The following is a 20,227-nucleotide window of genomic DNA, read 5'->3' on the forward strand; positions in this document are numbered from 1 at the left end:
CTGTATTTTGCAAAAAGAAAAGATTTCAAATATGCCCAGGAGACAAAGAGGATAATATTTTTACAAGTCCTTTTGGCCACCTGTTTGTACATATGTTTAACCCTGTGAATTATTAATAAGTATTTTCATCAATAATAATGTATGCAGCTTTTGTGCTACAGAAACACACAGACGGCTGCAGCTCTGGCTTTTGCACTTGGCCAAGCTATACTGCAGAAAACTCATTTAGCATCACCAAACCATTTTGGCTGAGATTCTGAATTGCTCAGGGCTGCAGAATTCTTTACAATTCCCATGGCGTTTGCCTATGGAACAGTAATTAATGATTAGCAGAGACAACAGCATTTGCATTTTTGTTGACAGAAGCTGTTTCGGTTTTCAGAGTTAATCCATCTTAGGGATGCAGTAGCAGCAGCGTATAACCATACTTGCATGTACTCACATTTCAAAACAAATTTCAGATGAAGCTACTGTCTCTAATACACAAATTTAATGCACGTGCTAGTGTTCTGGCTTCTCTTGTACCCAAACTAAAACATTATTCTTATTTCATGCATGAAGCTGTGCATCACACAAGACTCAGCCAAGACTGCCAGCCAAGCAAGGCTCCCGAGGGTAGTCCAGTGCAACAAGTAGTCATTTTCTCTGCCAGAAGATCCAACTGTTAGCAAAGGTAACCCTACTATCTCTGCCGACAAGCTCTCCAGCCACTGTGATGCATTGTGCCTAGGCTGAGAAGGGGCTCAGTGCAAATTTGAGATAAACCTTACTACATACAGGAGTGAAGGCAAAGAAAAGGAAGCAGCAATCTGATCACTTTGGCAAGAAAGCACCTTCTTTTAATCAAAGAAGAAAGCAGGCAACATGACAGTTAAGTAAACATGTTACAATAACACAGACTTGATTCCTGAGAAATACACTGCCAATACTACAATTCACAATTTGCATCCATTTGGAGACATCCTTACAGGGCTCCCATCGTCTCCCAGAGGGGCTATCTGAAAAGGCTTGTTGCTTGGCAAAACTCCAAAGGTCAAAAATGCACCTCACCACAAGTATGCTTATAAGTCCCAGGGTGAGTTATCATCTATGGCAGCACTAATTCAGCAATATCCAGAATACTTTTAATCTTCTAACAGAATCCAGACTTCCAAAAGCCCTCATCTCCCTCCATCCCATTTCCTGTATGTGTGAAACCACCTCACACATTTATCAACTTCGTATAGTTGTAGCTAAACGTCATCACACACGCACACAGAAGAAATCACACATTTGTGTGGCAGGGGGGAAGAAAATTTCTAGTTAAACTTAATATATAGATACCAACTTAATATATAGAATCTCCCATTTAAGTATTTAACCTGCATCCATGCTGAGTACCTGAACTTCCTTCTTGCTTGTCTTACCCGGAATGGTGTGTTGATTCGGCTAGTAAGCGTATCTAGGATGTGCACATTCTCATGTCGGTGCAGCAAAATAAACCGGAGGAAAATCTTGAGGAGGGCTGGCTCTGAAACACTACGCAAAAAGAGATCCAGGTATGCGGTGGTAGCCATCACCTCTTCCACAGTCACCTGCAAGCAAAAACAGTCTAAATGCAAACACAAAATATCCATCCATCCTCCGCAAGTATATACCTGGCAAACACTCTAAGTTCTCCATACATAACACTGACACAAAACCAGACAGAGCTCTTTGCTTTTAAATTTGCAAAGAGCATGCTTCTGAATGACTCATGAGCATTTTGAACCCATTTCTTATCTGTCTTACTTCCCCAGGAAAAAAAACTTCCCCAAACTGATACCCCAAACCTCACACATACTGAAATATGAAGAGCAAATCATGCTAGAAGCTCCCCATCACCTTTCAGCTCATGTCAGCTCTTTTGCATCACATTTCTGTCATCCTTCAGAAGCATTTTTAGCTGTTGTGAATACCTGCATCTATCACTTTATTAAAAATAAATGTCAGAGCACAAAGCACAGTACAAACTCTAGAGCTTTACAAGTTCTAGAGCTTTAAACAAAACAAAAAAATCCTTATAGCTATCTAGAATTTTTCCAATTTTCCTTCTTTTTCTTTTCCCACAGCACAATTCCTCATCTTACTCAATTTTAAAGAGTATGCATATAGAAACATACACACACTAAACAAAATCTTTGCTACTATTTGTATATCAAAATACAATTCAAATATCCATGCGACATTTGCATACCACAACCCACACTGTTCTGCTTATTGCAATCCTTCGGAGCTTATCTATTCACAGTATACACTGGCAAAGCACAGAAAATTCCAAAGGCCACCTCTGCACCGCATACTGCTGTTGCAAAGTCAGCTTTTTAAAAATAGTTACCCAGGAACATAATAAGCTTAAGTGCACAAAGATAAACCCTTAAACACAAGAATCTGGCTATATGAAAGGAAGTATTAAACATCTTTTGTTTACCAAACTTAGCTGGATAAATGAAAAGACTGATTTTATTAAAGAAGAAGAAAAAAATTCAAAGCTGTCACTTAAGAGCTAAGAGGATTTAGAAAATTCTCAGAAGGGCAACATTTACGTAACATGCTGTAAATATTCAAATCCCTGTTCTATTATGCTGCATGTTAGCCATGTACACAGCAATGTCATGCTGCAAATGTTCTCTTTAAAGCATTTAAGATCACAAGCTCCTTCTGGCTGGTTACACAGAACATAGGAATGCTGTATGGAGCCTGCAGGCCTTATGGAGAGTGAGCACCAGTGAGGAGAGCAGAGAGCACACACACTTTTCCATAGGACTACTGCCACATTTCAACCACCAAAAAACCTGCTCAGGAAATAAGCCAGGGTTGTCAAACAAAGGAAATGGTTTCCAGTTGGAGCCAAGATTCTTTTTCCTTTTCTTTTGCAATAGCCAAAAGGTGTGGGGACTTGTGGGCTTTCTTATGAAAGCTGTTGACTATTGCCCTGAGAATCGGCTTTTTTTGTTTACTTTTTTGACACCAGCAAGCTGTAAAAAGCAAAGCCCAAGAAATCCATCATGTGACATCATTATGATAGCACACAGTTCATCGAAGAGTTTAGACCCTCTGCCAAGGAAAGGCCAGACAGAAGTAATACATCTTTATGTCTCTCTGTTACTTCTCCTTCATCCTTTATGGGGAAAAGAAGCATGTTCTCGGCCTGCACGTTTCACATATGTCTGGTGACAGCAGAGGAATGAGCCTATATATAAAATACTGAAGCTGTAAATGAAAGCAAGAAAAGCCAGCGGATTCACAAGGGCAGTGACCTTCTTCTAAAACCAATGCTCTTTGGACAACTCATCTTACATTCATGTCAGTGAGAGAAACCCAGAAGCTTTTCAGTGTGCATATCATGAATGAAACAAAGAGCATAAGAAAGCCAGCTAGAGACTACTTTAAGTAAACAAATGTTTGATGCTGAGAGCATATTCAGTGCTCCTGACAGTTTGGGGACTAGACAAGAAAGGAAATCATGATTACCTTAAACCAACACTTCACTGATACCACTAAACAGAGGTAGAAGAACCAGCCAATTATTAATGAAGCCCAAAGACTTCACAAAGGAGTTGCTTATAACCTTGTTAAATCTTAATTCTTTGTATTGAGGGGTTTTTTGTGCAGAGCACCACTTAACTTTTAGTTAGGGGAAGAACTTGCTGAACCTGCTTAACCATTTTCTGAGAAAGAGAGAAGATGACTAAGTTTTGTCAAGATTTGAATGGATTTATCTTTTTTCATTTTCCAGTGAAAACACCCTGACTTATTATCTTACCCACAACAATCCTTCAAACTTTAGCAATAAATGAAGCTAGTATCTATTTCACAGCTCACTGTGCAACATGCAAAGCAGGCAAGTTAACGCTGTACAAGCAATTTTACTGCTTCTAGATGTTCTAGAAGTTCCAGTGCTTTCTCAGTGTGCCTTTGTGTGCAACTTGTCCATACAGACCAGCACAGAGACCATCCTTCTGCTTCCTCACAAGTGCAAATCAAACAAAAATATTGCTTTTCGGCATTTGAAATGTACACAGCTTAGGAAAAAGATCAATTAGTCTGGCAAGTAGACATCCGTGCTTCTACAATTATATCTTATTTTGCCACTGTGCATTCTGGGTTTGCTTCTCCCCTTTACCAGATCTGATGTTAACTGCAAGATCTGAAGATCTGAGGCACCTAGAAAAGTATTCAAAAAGGCTGATTTTAGCTAGAGGCTCATTTTCCTTTTACCCAACGGGATACATAAGCCTACTCTGAATGAGCCTCTAGAGAGCTCACTTTTTTTGCAATTAACTAGGTTGGAGAAATCAGTTACACTAGGCAAAACCCAGCCTTGGAAAGACCCCTTTTAACTCTGTACACCTCTTCTGCAGATTGCATTATACATAATGCATCGAGTGCTGAAAGTGAGACTCATTTGTGCAGTTATTATTGAAGACCTCTCTTTTCTAAGATACCAAATCCATGCTATTAAGCTTCATTCCGACTCCCTGCTGCTTGTCTCTTCTCAACCTAATGTCTCATGAGACAGGTTTGGGGAAAGTAGGGAAATCCTTTCTAATAAATTCAAAGCAGTACTTAGGTAAACAACAAAAGAACAAATGTTTCCAGAGAACAAAACATTTACTAACCATGTCAAGCATGTCCACTGCAGTCAAATCCTGAGGCAGCTTACAAAAACTTTAGATCACTGTAAACATTGATTACAGCATAATTTGTCCAAGTAAGCTTTTAGCTAGCGCTCAGAATTGAACATCTTTGAAAGGATGATAAAAAGTAAGCCAAAACTTACACACATTCACAAACCTGATATTTAACTTGAAAATTCTTCACCTCTGATAATTCAAGTATCAAGAAAAATACCATAAAAAAGGGAGATTAATAAAATTAAGTCATGGTAGTTTTCTACAAAAGCCCTTTGTTAAATAAGTAGATTTCAAGATATATTTTTGATAAAGGTATTTCAGTAATATTAAAATTCACCACTGCCAAAACAGCAAAACTAAAAGCCCACCAGCAACAGCCCTTGCATTAGTACTCATGGTAAAGACCAGGGATATCTCTGCTCCTAAGATAACATTATAGGATTGAAAGTGAAAAATTAGGAAAAAAAAAAAAGTCCGTATTAATTCAACTAGTATTCTATCATTTTTATTTTCATTATTCACAGTTGTAACAATTAGAAGTTTCTGGATTTTTCTTTTTCCAACATACATACAAATTTAAATGCCTATCTAAACATACCATTAGAAACACTCATCCACATGTTTTTCTATACAACGATCGTTACAGATATTTCTAAGATGTAATTTGCTGCAGAAGGGACTACCTGAGACTCTTCATAGCCACACAGATATTTGATTAGAGATTACTGAAGAGAGAAAGCCCCTTTTAGCCTTGTAATACCCTTCTCTAATTATGTAATAATTTTTAGCAAATCTTTTCTCACCTGCTCTGATGACTGATTAGATGGTGAGGCAGAACACTGTAAAGAGATCCAGCTTTTATAAGTCACTGTGCCAAGTAATAGCAGAGAGGCAGAAATTACTGTCATTGCAAGTTCAGTTTAATATATTACACTCGCTGTGTTAGACCAATTGCACTGATTCTTTATTACTGGCTATTTTCCCTTGGGATCCACACAATATATTTCTAATTTACAGCTTCATGCCCTCTTACAGGAATATGGCTATCATGATTCCTCCTTCCCTTCACATTTCGCTTCCTATAAGGATTTCATATTGCCCATGAAGAGACTGTGAATGTTCTTATTGGAACTTAACCACTAGATCCACAAGTAGTTTAAATCTGAATAAGCCCACTTCACTGATAAACAAAATCCAACCATTCCCACACTCTTCTGCTTTCTATTCATTTTCAACTTCTTGCCCTCTGCTTATGCTGGCAGAAGGGCTCCTGCTTCACTTCACTGTACAGTAAGTTGTTTCAGGGAACTGATTCAGGTTAAAACTATCCAGGAAATAAAGGCAGGTTTTAACCTCAATCAGTTTCCCATATGAACAGTTGTCCTTGCAAAAAAAGAGGGTGACAAGTGGGATCAGGGACAGAGGAAGTTTGCACACTGGGGGAACCAGAATAACAGAACTGCTTCAACTTCACACAGCTGACATTTATAAACTGCATAAGTTTATACCAGGTTAGAATTCAACTCAATGGCAGTGTTTGACACCAAAACTGAAAGGCACCTTTAACATATATCCACTCTGTAGCTAGTAAAATTAAGTTTTGCAGCTATTAATGGGCTTCTCCCAAAGCATGAGACTGTTCAAAATTTTCCAGTAACACTTGGTTTACACCTTTTAACAGCAGCCGTCCAAGTGCTTTTCAGTAAGATGAAAGATGGTATTATTTCTAAATGGGAACTGACAGTCTTGTGGGATATTTATAAAGATGCTCCTTCTAATCTGTACAGTATAATTTAAGGTCATTTCCCTCTAGCTGAGCTGTGTAATCATCAAGCTAGTATTATTGAATTATCAGAGTAGCATACTGTGTTAGAGGTTTTCGTTTAGATGGGTTAGTGCACAATAGAATTGAGGTCCATTTGACAGAGCTTATTTGACAGGACCATGCCAGTGCTTCCACAGAGCGGTTCTGTTCACCTGGCCAACAGCAATGTTTTACACTAAAAAGCTGGTACAATTTTCCATTATTCAGATCAAAGCCTTCCAAGTAGAAAAATAATTATATCATAGTTAGCAATTAAATGTCATGCAGTAAAGCAGTAAATGATAAGACATTAAAAATTTGCTTTTAGCACATAATTTGTCAAATTTTCAGCACTATCTTCAATAAATTGAAATAACACAAATTACATAAACACTCCAGATGTTCCAAAGTTATCTTTGTCACACAAATTCCCTGAATGCCAAATTAAAGTTAAATCATATGCACTTACGGTAAAGAGATGTATATAACCAATCTGAGTTGTATCAAAGATAGCATAATATTTATATATACACCACAGTGTAGTTCCTAATTACCTAGCAAATGGTTTTGACTGCAAAATACATATGTATTAAAGACCTTCTGAAAAGGATTTAACTCAGATTTCTACAGTAGTGCTGCAACTACCTGAAAGAATAAGGTAAATAAGCCCTTTCTGCTAACAAATATATAAAGACTAAAACAAAGCAATATGGCCTCTAGCAGAACTAGTAAAACAGACTTTGATAGGGTTATTCTGGATTCACGCTGGGATTTAAATTAGGCTTTTACTGAAAAGAAAATTAGTTTTATTTGATTACTTGGACCCATGTACAATTTGGCCCAAGAAGACTGTACATTTTTTTGATAGAACATCAAAATGTTAGTTTTGAAAGTGAAGCAAAAAAGAGCCAATGAAATGTGTCACAGAAATTTAATGGTATGGCTCTGTGCCTGAGCAGAATTATACCTTCTCATAAGTATTTTTTTTCCTTAGTACCAAAATCTAGGGAAGAACATACAGAACTGCCTAATTTCAAGATTTAACTGACATGCCATCAAAAAAATGCCAGCTTTAAAATAAAGAACAGAGTTTGCCAGATAGTCTCAATTTAAGAAAATTTAATTTTTTTAATTTTAAGAAAATTAAGACTATCTGGTCAGACACTTACACCCAAAAGATAAAAGACGGTTTGAGCAAAAACTTAAATAATGGATTGTTACTACAAAAAGAAAACTACCAAATTAGCCTTCTATTTAGCTCTGTGTCTTTACAGACAAGGTATTTTATTCCTTCTGGTGTTAACTGAATTTGTACAGAAGTAAGGGATTCATGACCTTACATAACCCCACTGACGCATGTCATTAATTCACTTTTTTCAATGTCTCACAAAACTCAGATGTCAGAAGTAAGGGAGGTAACTCTTTTGTAAAAAGTACAATAAAATCCAGACAGCTAAAGGACAAGACAGGGCTACTCAGCACAGCCATGTATCCCTAGCTACACAGTACATAGGGATCTGTCTTCGCCTTCAGCAATGTGCGGCTTCTGAGATACGAACGTATTTGTCAACCGCTCGTTACACATGTAGGTGGGATAACCCACACAAAGTGACAAGACTCGTACAGACCAGTTATAAATTAGGCTACAAGAACATGCTATATATAGGATGCTTATCTTTGAGAAATGAAGATAGGGAGTCATAAACTTGAGAATGTTTGGGTTATTTAAGCACAGTGCAGTTAATCTGCTACATATATAACCTTCACAGAGCTCACTGTGAAAAACAGGCTATTTCAAGTGAACTAGCTAGCCCAATCAACTTGAAACTTCCTTAACTGGAAGAAACCTGAACTACCACATTATTTTATCAACTCCATACTATCTTTCTGAGATAAAACCATAAAAAAATTATTAATAATAATAAAAAAAACCCAAAACACATCAACCAAAATGTTGGTCTCCCCATCCCATGACTTCTTCATAGAAACACATCTCAACACTCTTGTACCATTTCAGTCACACAGTGAACTGTACATAGTATGTATGTATAGGGAGACAATCTGCAAAAAATAAAGGCAGAGCTTACTACACAGTTCCATAAATGTGTAACACAGTTCCATGAAGGTGTCACTTGAAGCTGACACTTCAAGATCACACATATACATATCTCAAAGCTTTGGACCACATACTGAAATTCTGATCTACTTTTACTGAAATTCTGCTTACTTAAATTCTGATACTATTTCTACCAAAAGTCTTGTTTGATACTCCAATGTTTTAGGGTGGGAGAGGAGAAGGAAGTCAAGGAAAGGTGACATCAGGTCTGCGTGGATGAACTAGGAGCTCCTAACAAAACAAAAACATGAAAAGGAGCAGACAAAGCAGGGATAAGTGATCGAGGAGGAATATGGAAAAGCTGCCTTAGTGTGCAAGGAAAGGCTTAGGAAAGCCAAAGCCCAGCTGGACTCGGAGAAGGGCTTCAACAGCAAAGGTAGACTACGAAAAATGTGTGCCCACTGCTAAACGTGGGAAGGGGAGCTGGGGACAACATAAACAGAAAAAGCCTCAATACCCAATACCTTCCTCACCTTGGCCTTTACTGGCAAGATTTGCCTTTGGTATTCCCAGGTCCCTAAGATAAGAGTGGAAGTCCAGAGCAAGGAAGACTTACCCTTAGAGGAGGGGGGTCAGGTTAGGAAACATTTAAAGAAACTGGACATACATGAGGTTTGCTGTCAGATATGAGAGAGCCTTATGTCAGATCCACTAGATGGTGCAATCCATCTTCTCCATTAAATGCGTTTGAAGTTTGCACACGTAAGTAATTAATTTTTAAAGAGGAAAAAGTCAAACTTAATGCTAATCAAGGAAAGGTTTATTACTGGAAGAACAAGGCACCAAACAGAATGTCAGGGTTCAGGAAAGATCTAGGCTTGAAATTCACATACGTTTCCATTTTTAAGAGAAACCCAAATTCAGAGTATGTAAATGAGGTTCAACAAAATTTTCCTTGTATGAAAAAAAGTAATGAAAACTGTATGCTTTATATGATTTAAGTAACAGGGAAATCATCAACCCAATAGGAGGTTAGCAGATTTAGTCACCAGTAAGAATGGCATTCATCAGGTATGAAAAATAGTACTATTCAAAACAACCTAAAAATTTAAGTGCTTTAGAAGTAAAAGCAGTACTCACTAAGACTAGAATCCCACAGCTACATTTTGATATCTCCCTTGTTATCCATAACCTTGACCTAAAGCTGGTTAGCTTGTCACTTTTAACTCCCAGTCTTGGTAAGGGATTAAGTGAAGGTACAGAAATATAAAAAGTTACTGCCAGGTATGGAGGTGAACTCTCTGAATGGCAGACTACAGCCCTGATCTGGATCACAGCTAGATTTTATTTCAGCCCTTGCCAAGTTCCTAAACGGCTGAGGTCTGCCCAATCATTGAAGGAGATTCTATGCTGCTTATTACTTTCTTGGTAAGTGACTATTTACCATGAAGAACTGTGTCCACTGCCAAGTCTTAGACTTAGAAAGCAGGGTACGGTGTTTTACTGGCCTCTCAGAAAATGGAACAGGTGCACTTTCTGCTTGGCAGGCTTAGTAAAATTAGTAGACCTTCAAAAAGTAATTTATTAGTCCTCTCCTGGCAGCTTCTGATGGATTTTTACTCTCAGCAATTCCTGCTTTTTCTCATCAAACAAGGTGTTCTTTTTACAGGGCAATCAAAACTGTTAATTGACATGCTCTGCAACAGTTGGAAATGTAGTTTTCTGCAGTCTAACCTCCCAAGCCCCTAAAATTTTAACATTGGTGACATATTTTGCCAAAGGATGACCCCAAAATTCAAAGAAAAAGTGATCATTTTTTTCTCCAAAGCAACATAAATTGTACCCTAGTATATTATAAGATTCACACCAAACTCCACTTCTTCTCTATTTTACAAAGTAGCTTTACCAACTGTGATAAGGAACTACAAAACAATACCAATCTTGCTAAAATTAGTGTAATATTTCTTGACTGAACATTTTCCTTGCGGGCATTTTCTTTTTGGAAAATGTTCATTTGGAATAAAATAATCCTCATGGAAACATGCCTGCAATGACGACATGTTGCCTAAGAAGTCACTGCTTTTTTGATGATACGTCAGCTTAGCACAACAAAAATATTTTGGTTTGTTATTTCATTTAAGAATCTTAAACATTTTCAGAAATACCTGTATCTTGCTCAATACTCACTACTGTGTAAATAGGAAGTGTGAAATAAAAAGATGGAAAGTTAGCCTAGAAACTCTCTCAATTATACGGAAGTCACTACTGACAGTACATTTAATAGTATCTTTACACAGATATTATCCATAATGCTTTTTGCCTGTTATTATTTCCTGTCCTGCTTGCATACACCACTGACCTTATGGAGCGCAGGAGCCATTACTGGCACCAAAAATCCATTGTAAATGTAATTGACAAGCTGGTTACGTATTAACGGATGTGCCACCTAAGAGGATGTGGGAGAGAAAGACACAGAACAGTTCCAGTGAGATTTAAAACAAGATGGGGCACACACTACTATTATCCACTACTAAAACCCTTTCCCATTCAACAAGACATTTGCCCTTCTTACCAGCATTGACTATGATTCAGGTTCTTACAAATCTTTCCTTCCTCAAAGAAATACATAAACTCTGTTTAATTATAGTTAGCCTGCCAAAGTTAGAGAACAGGGCTTTTCAATCTCTGCATGCTGACAAAGATGAATGGATGGACAGAAAAGACTGTATACCCATGCATCAAAGGAAGATTTGAGATTCTAAATTTAGCTCCTGCAACCTCAGCAGGGTCACCTGAAGGTGGATTTGCCATCGTAACTTGTCCTCCTACAAGAAGGAAAAGCTTGAAAGAACAGCTGCTTTCCTGTGGTTCAAAAGTGGGTAAACCAAAGCACTCTCTAGCTATAGGGTATTCAATCAACAGGTTGGTTTGAAGCCTTAAGAAATGAACTGTTATTAGAAGCCAAAAATTTACTTTTATAATGAAGCATTCATTTCGCTTTGACAAAGAGAACACATCATTATTTAAAAGCATTTAGAAGAAATTTGATAAAAGAAAAAAAGGAATATTCCATTCAGAAGCACTGTAAGTTATTATATTCTGTTTGAAGTTCACATAGAGACTGGAATGTCACAGCCTACATGTGGCCACAAATACATTTTCCCTCTTGCAGTTCTTCCCAGACTTCCTTTAATTTCTAACCTTTACTTTGGAAAGGGAAAGAAAAAGGGTTACCCAACCTTAGCTGAGATCCAGGAGAAAACTAGTAAGTGGCAAGTGGCTACGTTGTCCCTTTTTAATGTCTGGCCAAAGTTTTTGGGTCAACACAGAATAAGCCACACCATGAAGATCATTCCATGAACAGAACAATAATTCCTGCAGTAACTGAGCTTTCAGTTCAGCTGAAGAAAGACTATACACACTCAAGTAGTAGTCAGAAACTGATCTTTCTGCATGTCAGCTGAAGATCCTTAACCATTTTAAGTTTAAAATAATATGTTCTTTAATTTGTCTGTGGTAATCTTTATATCAATTTTTTAAGAAGGTGTCAAATATGACCTCCTGGAAATGTAGGTCTGTAGAAAAACTCTGCTCAGACACCAAAATTAATATTGTCTCCTCTTCACGATTAAACATGCATGTTAAAAATCTTTATATTGCATTTAAAGAATGACAGCTACTATTATTTTCCTGTTCAATGATTTAAGAGTCAATCAGTTGCTTCACTGTATTTTGCACATCTCATAAAAACATATCTTCTATTTAACAGTCAATGTGACTAAATTTTCAATCCTATTCATCACATTTCTTCAAGTAACACATAAACCCACAGTTTCTGTAGAATTTGTATCATGTTTTAATAAAATACTGGACAAAGTTTCTATAGGATTTACTAGCCTTAAAAACAATATAAAATCACAAAAATCTCTTTTTATGTTCAGATCAGAGGAAAAAAAAATAGGAAGGGATCAAAGCCAGGTGAAGAAAAAAAGTAATCAAGAAATAATCATTAAGAACAGAAAGTAGAATCAAAACAGGCCAGTCTAAAATGAGTGTATGTTTCTTGGAAGATACCTAAATTCTGCTTGGAAAGCTTTCCTTATATAGTACTTGCCAACAGGCAAAACAGACTATTTTCTTCTGCATACTATTAAGAGGGCTTAGAGAAACACAGAATGTTTTTCAGTGTTTAAATATATAAAAACTACGTTTTCTTATGTGTGAAGGCATTCAATTTACTTTTAGTATCGACGGTGGTATTAAAATGCAATATGCTCTTTTTTTTTAACCCAGAAAATCCTCCCAACTACATAATGAAATATCTAGCTACCACACAAATCTACTGCTTTCATTTGAAACATGTCACCCCAAAACAAAAAACATGTTAATTCATCCTCATAACCAGGACAAACAGCACAAAGCATTCATTTTATAAGGAACTTATTTTAGTGTATCTTAAAAAGTCCATGCCATTACTAAAAGTAAATAAACTCTGTAATTACAAACTTCTGCAGAATATATAAAAACCTACTACTTCAAAAGGGCAGGCCAACTCTGCTCCATTACCTGTATCACAGCATTGCAAAATTCAAGGGAATTCATGAATTGTACAAGGGCTGGTGACAAGAGCCAGTCATCTTTCAGCAGGCAGTGCCACTCTTCTCCATTTTCTTCCAGCTTTGCAGGCAAAGACGAATAGAGGCCACTTAGTCCTGTTGCTAGCACCTGTATTTCAAAAACAGAAGAGAAATAAGTTAACTTTCCAACCATCCATCTGTTTGAATAGAAATGCCAGAAATGGATTCTCTTACTAATTTTAGTAACATGAGAGTGTTGAGATTAATTTAACTTCCTTTTGAGAGAGTCCTGTGGCAGAAAGACATGAATATTTTAGAGAGCCTTCCAAATATTCTTTTTTCAAGAGCTGGTATTTAGGAGAACGTGATGGGAGAAAAGTGTTATTAAGATTTACAGATGATTTATGTAGAATATATCACGGAAGGAAAAGATTGCATTATTAGTTGCAATTTAAAAAGTGTATTTCCAAAAAGGTTTTTTAAATTTTACTGGATATATCTAGAGTTCTGCTAGTTTCAGGCCAGGCTTTTAATTACTAAATTTATTTGAAGCTGGAAAAATTCTACATATTTTTAGACTTTAGGATAATTTTTTTAGATGATTCTCATTTTAATGAGAACTTAAAGACTCAGCTTGATGGAAACCTTTTAAGCTTTCATTCAACAGACTCCTGTAAAAATTGTTCTTCTTTCTACAAAGAGCTACTTGGCATCTACAGGCCAAGCTTTATCTGTACAATCATACTCTTCCAGAATATTTTTTGCTTTTTCTCCCTCTCATGGTAGAAGAGCTCAAAACAAAAAGTTAGGAAGATCTTACTAGGCCTATAGAACTACCTATATAACACACACACACACACACTTACACTCTAAATCCCAGTTTTTGGATGATTCTAGGAAGGAAAAGATACTGAAGAGCAAACTTAAATTTCTCTTGTGTTGCAACCCGTTAATTAATGCATATTTGATTTTCCATTGTTTAAAATGTAATTGCTATTCACAATCACGCACTCACCCTTTCAGTAAGCAATCTGATTTTCAGAGCTGAGTACTATCCACATTTTTCCTTCATATGGAATTTTAGTCCCTAAGCACAAGAAAGCTACTTTGAACTAAACATACTGCTCTCCACCAAGAGGAACAGTGAATTTGCAATCAGTCAATGCCTTGAAGTGAATAATTCTTTAGTTTACCTGACTTACTGAAGAAAGAAGTGACAGATGTAGCTGCTAAAATCTGCAAAGTTTAAAAAGCTCTTATTTTTGCTATGAAATACAACACAAATGGCTCTGTGAAGCTGTGTTTCTAAAGCAGTAACACAGAGAGTAGCCACTGGAAGCAATTTCATCTCTCTAGGTAAAAGATATTTGAAATTTTTCATAGAGTATATGGTATAAACAGGACTACCATTTCAAATTACTAACAGAATTCTTCGCATTCTATAAGCAGCCATATAAAGCAATGCACATATATAAACTACATTACCGAGTTTTAATCAGTAAAATTATAAACATCAATTAAAGAAACCCCAAACAACAAAAAAAACCCCACAAAAAAACTGAAAGGGAAAAAAATGAATGATTTCACATCCTGGAAGGGCAAGATCAGTTTTATTTTTAGTTTTACCCAGAGCAGTGTCCTTTTAAACTTCTCCCAATATTTGTCATGTCAACCCTACATGCTCATCTACTTTTACAAGCATCTCCAGCAGTTTCTTTCTCTCCATCGAGTCATGGATCTCTCTGCAAACCAGTCTCCTTGATTTATTTACTTTCTCTTGACTCACAGAAGATATTTGATTTGTAATCCCAGCCATATTATATGATTAAAATTTGCTGTTAATATATAATCCATTGCTATCTGGCCAATTTCTTCCCTATAATAATGTCCTTTCCTCCCACTATGGTGTTTCTATTTCTGTGCAGTCTCAACTTTTCAAGGACATTGCAGAGCTATACCTTCTCCTGCTTTAATACTTGCTTTCCAAAGCTGTGAGATATTTACAAAGTTTTATGGAGACACTTTGAGGTGCTATCCTGCCCACAATTCTTTAGAAACATTGTTTTCTTATTATAATGCTAAACAGACAACATCTTCATGTCAAAACATGAGAAAAATGATATAGCAGAATTCTCTCTACAACCAGAAAATTTTGCCCAAGTTTGTCTACACATTCTGCGTTAAAAAAAATTGCTAGTGATGTATCTTACTACAGCCTGTCCCCTTCCTTCTTCATAATTTTTTAACCTACAGTTCTGAATACTATAGACAACCTAGTTTTAAAAATCTGCTAACCAAAGTTAGCTCAGGAAAAAAAAAAAAAAAAATATCAAGAAAGTGTTCAGGTCATTTGGCACTGATCTAACACTGACTGGGGTACATGAGGCAGCAGAGGTTTATGGCCAGACTCCATCCCAGCAAATGTCTATACTATGCATTGAGGCGTAGTAAAGAAAACCCCATATGCTACCAATCACCTTGGCCCCAGAATCAGAGAGAGTAACATAGTGCCACCCAAATGCCACTCCTATCAGCACAGGACTGCACAAGTTGTTTTGCAGAGCAGCTGAGGCCACATCTGCGCTGATTTGAGTGCTATACAGCAATGCCACTGACACCTAGAGAGTCTTCCACCAGAGCAAAACCTGTTCCTTCAGCTCATCTCACTCAAATTCAAAAAAAGATGTTATGCTAGTGAGGTAATTCTATGGCATTGCATTAAAGTTTTATTATAGACTTAGGCCAGTCTCATTACTGTTCAGGAAGTCTGACTTTAGCACATTTTGACAAGAAGTCTTCCTAATTAGAATGTTTGTCAATCATGGCTCCCTGCTGTTGGAAGGTTAATGCAGCTGGCTTTTATCTTCAGTGTAAAAAGGCTGCTTTTTTTCTTTTTAATTAATTGGAAGATGTAATTATGGAAGTTACAGCATGGATCTAATAATGGCATCTGTCTCAGGGACAGTTTGAGAATCAAGTTCATATTCTTCAGCAGCATCTATTAAACAAGGTCAACGGGAGTCTCTCAACACAAAAAAATTCAATGCAATATTTACAACTGACAAAGGAAACCAATTAGAAATTTTGTTTTGGAACCTGTAGGTCTCCTTCAGCCTGCAAACCTGGTTCTGCCCCACTGCTCAAAGGGCATCCCAATCTCAGAGTAAATGGAAACCTACAGCTGGAATAGCTGTCAGGTACTAATGCCTAAGGCTGGGATTCTAGCGTTCTTGGCTCTAAAGCTCTCTGCTTTTGCAGCTACGTAAGGCTGCCCTCCACTTCATTTTTCTGGCATGTATTAAACTAGAATGCAAGTCACACAGAAGATAAAAGAATCAGTCCAAAAACTGTCACATCAGAGCAATTTTTCCACAGAATATTTGGTTTTGAACCCATCCATCTCAAACTGACTTTTCTGATAAGTCATGAAGAAGCAGGTGTTGTCATGCCCACTCTGCTTTAGCTCTAGAACTGCAGTAGGGAAGCTTTTTTTGTCAATTTATATTATTTACTGGTTTAACAGCAAAGGTTTTCTATTCATGTAGTAAGATTGATCTGCCAGATGTAACAACACAATACTACTACCAAGTGTTGTAACAGAGTACAACGCAGCAAGATGTTAGGTTGCCTGAGATGGCCACAGAAATGTCCAATCCTGTGAGAAAGATCAAGTCTCCCTTTTAGCTTGCAAAAATATTACATTTCTATAACACTCACGCTATTTTCACACATTTTTTGAACTGATGTTATAGTGTGGTAAGCTCAGCCTGCTTATACTAGAACTGCCACCAGAAACAACAGCCTCAGAAGACCTTGTCTCTCTTTCTCACTCCCTTCACCCCCACAATCTCATAGGGGTCTTAGGGTAAGACACAAGATGTTTCCCTCCCACCAATTCTGCTATAACCTCCATCAGTTTCCCAATTCAATTCACTGTGTGACTGCAAAAACACTTGTGCTGACCAAAAAGCACAAGACACTGGTATGGGAACAAGGAGCAAGGCAATGTTTGGTTTAAACAGCATTACAATTTGTGAAATAGCTGTTAGCAGAAACAAATGTGTTGCAACACATCTTTATAAAAGAATGCGAAGAATACAGGGGAGACAGTTTAGCATTGAAGATCAAGTAAAACAAGAACAACTTACTGGGCAAAAATAGGTGTTTTCTGCTATGTGGTTCGCAACAACGTTGTTTTCTGCAGACAGAGACATTATGAAAAGCAGCGCGTCACGGGCCTGTTGGCCTACTGTTCCTTCTCGGTGGATGAAGGGAATCAGCAGGGAAAATATAAGGAAGTTGGCAGCTCCATGGTCCTCGCTGGTATGGAAAAACAGTTCTAAAATGGAGGGATCTTTGGCTATTATAGAGCAGAGCTGGTTCAAGAGGACAACCAACTCTGTTTCCACTGTTGGAGTGGCTGCTCCTGAGCAGGAACTCAGCAACATCATCAAAGGCTTCAAGATAGGCTTGTGATGCAGCAAAGGCTGATGAGACTGGGTTACTAGCATTTCATACATTTTGAGTTGCTCAATTTTTGTCTCATCTGTGAACTCTCGCCGGAGGCTCCAAAGAAAAAGCTTCTCCATGATGTTTTCTGAGACCACAAACTCCAGAATAGGCCCCATTGAGGCATTGCTTGCTTGCTCCTCAATTAATAAGAAAAGCATGTGCTCCACATAGTTCTGAACAGTGCTAGCCTCATCAGGTGAAATTGCCCCATACTTCACCTGGGTGTTTTTCAAAGGATCATGCTTCTCTAAAATTTTCACAACCTAGAGAGAAACAAAGGCACATCAGTTATTTGAATACAATTTTTAAAATGTTCACTTACCCCATAAGGGGGAAAAAAGAAAATCCTTACTTAAAATTACTTAAAACAAAATGTGCAAACTCTTTTTATGCTTTTAGTTCTTGTCTGTCAAACTTTCTAAATTTAGTATCACGTAATTATCACATTTGGCCAAAACACACATTTGGCCAAATTATCACACGAGGCCAAAACAATGCTTTTGTTCACCTAAAAATATTTTATGTTATAATATATGCTTTACATATTTAATATTTTATTAGTAATAATACCTAAATTTGCCAATAGTGTTATTGCTGGAAACTTGGAGTTCTCTGAAGTATGGATAAACTAAGTTCCCTTAGCATTCAGAAATTGAGTTTCAGTGATGTTTGGAATAAGTTTCTTTGTCACAGAGGACTGAAATGAAATGGCCTGCTCTTCAGCCAGAATAACTGTGCTCAGGAGTATCAATATCATGAGATGATCTGCAGTAGTAAAAGTAGCAGAAGCCCACAAAACTAATCTTTCCTGGCCCCATCTTATATAGACCCACAGAACCAATTAGGTTGGAAAAGGCCTTTAAGATCAAGTCCAACCTTTACCCCAAGTCCACCACTAAACCACGCCACTAGGGGCCTCATCTACACAGCTTTTGAACAGTGCCAGGGATGGTGACTCCACCACCCCCCTGGACAATCCTGTTCCAATGCCTGACTACCTTTTTGGTGAAGAATTTTTTCCTAATATCCAATCTAAACCTCCCCTGGCACAGCTTCAGGCCATTACCTCTTGTTCTATCGCTTGCTACTTGCGAGAAGAGACCAGCCCCCTCCTCACTCCATCCTCTTTTCAGGTAGTTGTAGAGAGCGATAAGGTCCCTCCTGAACCTTTTCTTTTCCAGACTAAACAACCCCAGTTCCCTCAGCTGTTCCTCATTAGACTTGGGCTCCAGGCCCTTCATCAGCTTTGTTGCCCTTCTCTGGACCGGCTCCAGCAATTCAATATCTCTCTTGTAATGACAGGCCCAGAACTGAACACATGATACCAAATGGTCACTGATACCCAGATACTCTTGCAACATTCAATATGGATTTAGGATTGAGTAACAATTGTCATCCCAGAACTTAAACCCCTGGATTAAATTCTGTTCAGCACACAATCAATGAAGCTTGCTGTCTGTGAAAGAGTCACTGTCTTTAGCTTTTTTGTGGAGGATAATTGCCACAAAACCACAAACGAACAGCAGCTCCCCTAACATGACAGCATCACTATAGTTAAGTGAGAAAAGGTGTCTTGAATGATGGCTCCACTGACTCTGGAAACATCTCAGAAACACTACCATTCATCTAGCTTGTTTTCAGGATGGCCGAAAAACAGCAAAAGCAGCAGCACAGAGATCAATTTTACATAAACCGTTATGTAAAATTGTTACATAATTGTTAAGTTATTCATATAATTGTTACAAAATTGTTAAGTTATTCATATTACTGCAGCAAATAAGACCTTGTATTGTGGTGCTCAGAGCAAAACATCTTTGCCTAAAAGCAATTATAATCCTGATGACATGCAAACAATTTTTGGAATATGCTGAAGTGCATAATCTACGTTTATCCATAACAAACCACACTGCATACAGCTTTGCACCATGCATCTAATATACTTCACGCAAGATAAGCAAGCCCTACGCAGCATAAGGAAAGGAAGCACAGAGGTTTGCAGGTTTGCAACAGGATTCACAAGTCACTGTGAATCACTAGAAAAGCCAGTAAGAAGATCTAGACCTTCCATAAGAAATTACCATGTCCTACCACTTCCCACTTAGATGCAAATCTGAAGTTCAAAGTGCGATTAGTACAGCCTAACCATACCTTGAAAGATCAATTACCTTTGTGTTTAAGAAGGTTTCAGTGTCATCTACTACATTCTGCATTAAAGACATTTGTTCCTGTGCAATTCAGGATTATCCCAAAGAAAGAATGAAGCAAATTCCTATTAATGCAGCCTACTTCAGATCAATAAAACTAATTAACATTACCTGTGCCCAGTGAGTTCTAAACACTATCATGCATGTTTCTGGGTCAACACCCTGCAGGCTCAGAGCCTGACGATTTTTGCTGATACTGGTTCCAGAGGACATTCTAAGTTTTGCAAAGGTGAAGCCAACTAGGCCATGCTGAACTTCTTTTTAAAATCCTGTAGTTAGCTACAGATGTTCAAGCATCCTGATGAGACTGGTATTGTGATTTGAGCTTTGGTATCCACAGAAATCTGTTAAAAAACAAAACAAACACACATATACCTATGCACAACAAATTGCAGTGTATAACAAAAAGAGAATATGCT

At 37.5% G+C, this 20,227-nt stretch overlaps 1 protein-coding gene across 1 annotated transcript in view; it reads right to left on the bottom strand.

Moving 5' to 3' along the window:
* Window positions 1-20,021, bottom strand: part of FAM160A1 (family with sequence similarity 160 member A1) — a 34,409-nt gene extending 14,388 nt beyond the window's left edge. The window contains exons 1-5 of the mRNA XM_030491950.1: window positions 19,920-20,021; window positions 17,241-17,867; window positions 13,082-13,240; window positions 10,875-10,961; window positions 1,407-1,574 (exon numbers count right to left, since the gene is read on the bottom strand). Of these exons, the coding sequence (XP_030347810.1) occupies window positions 1,407-1,574; window positions 10,875-10,961; window positions 13,082-13,240; window positions 17,241-17,867; window positions 19,920-20,021 (1,143 nt within the window). The remainder of the gene's footprint in view (window positions 1-1,406; window positions 1,575-10,874; window positions 10,962-13,081; window positions 13,241-17,240; window positions 17,868-19,919) is intronic.
* Between the last annotated feature and the right edge of the window lie 206 nt (window positions 20,022-20,227).

Source organism: Strigops habroptila, chromosome 7 (genome assembly GCF_004027225.2).
Source record: "Strigops habroptila isolate Jane chromosome 7, bStrHab1.2.pri, whole genome shotgun sequence".
Classification (NCBI taxonomy): Eukaryota; Metazoa; Chordata; class Aves; order Psittaciformes; family Psittacidae; genus Strigops; species Strigops habroptila.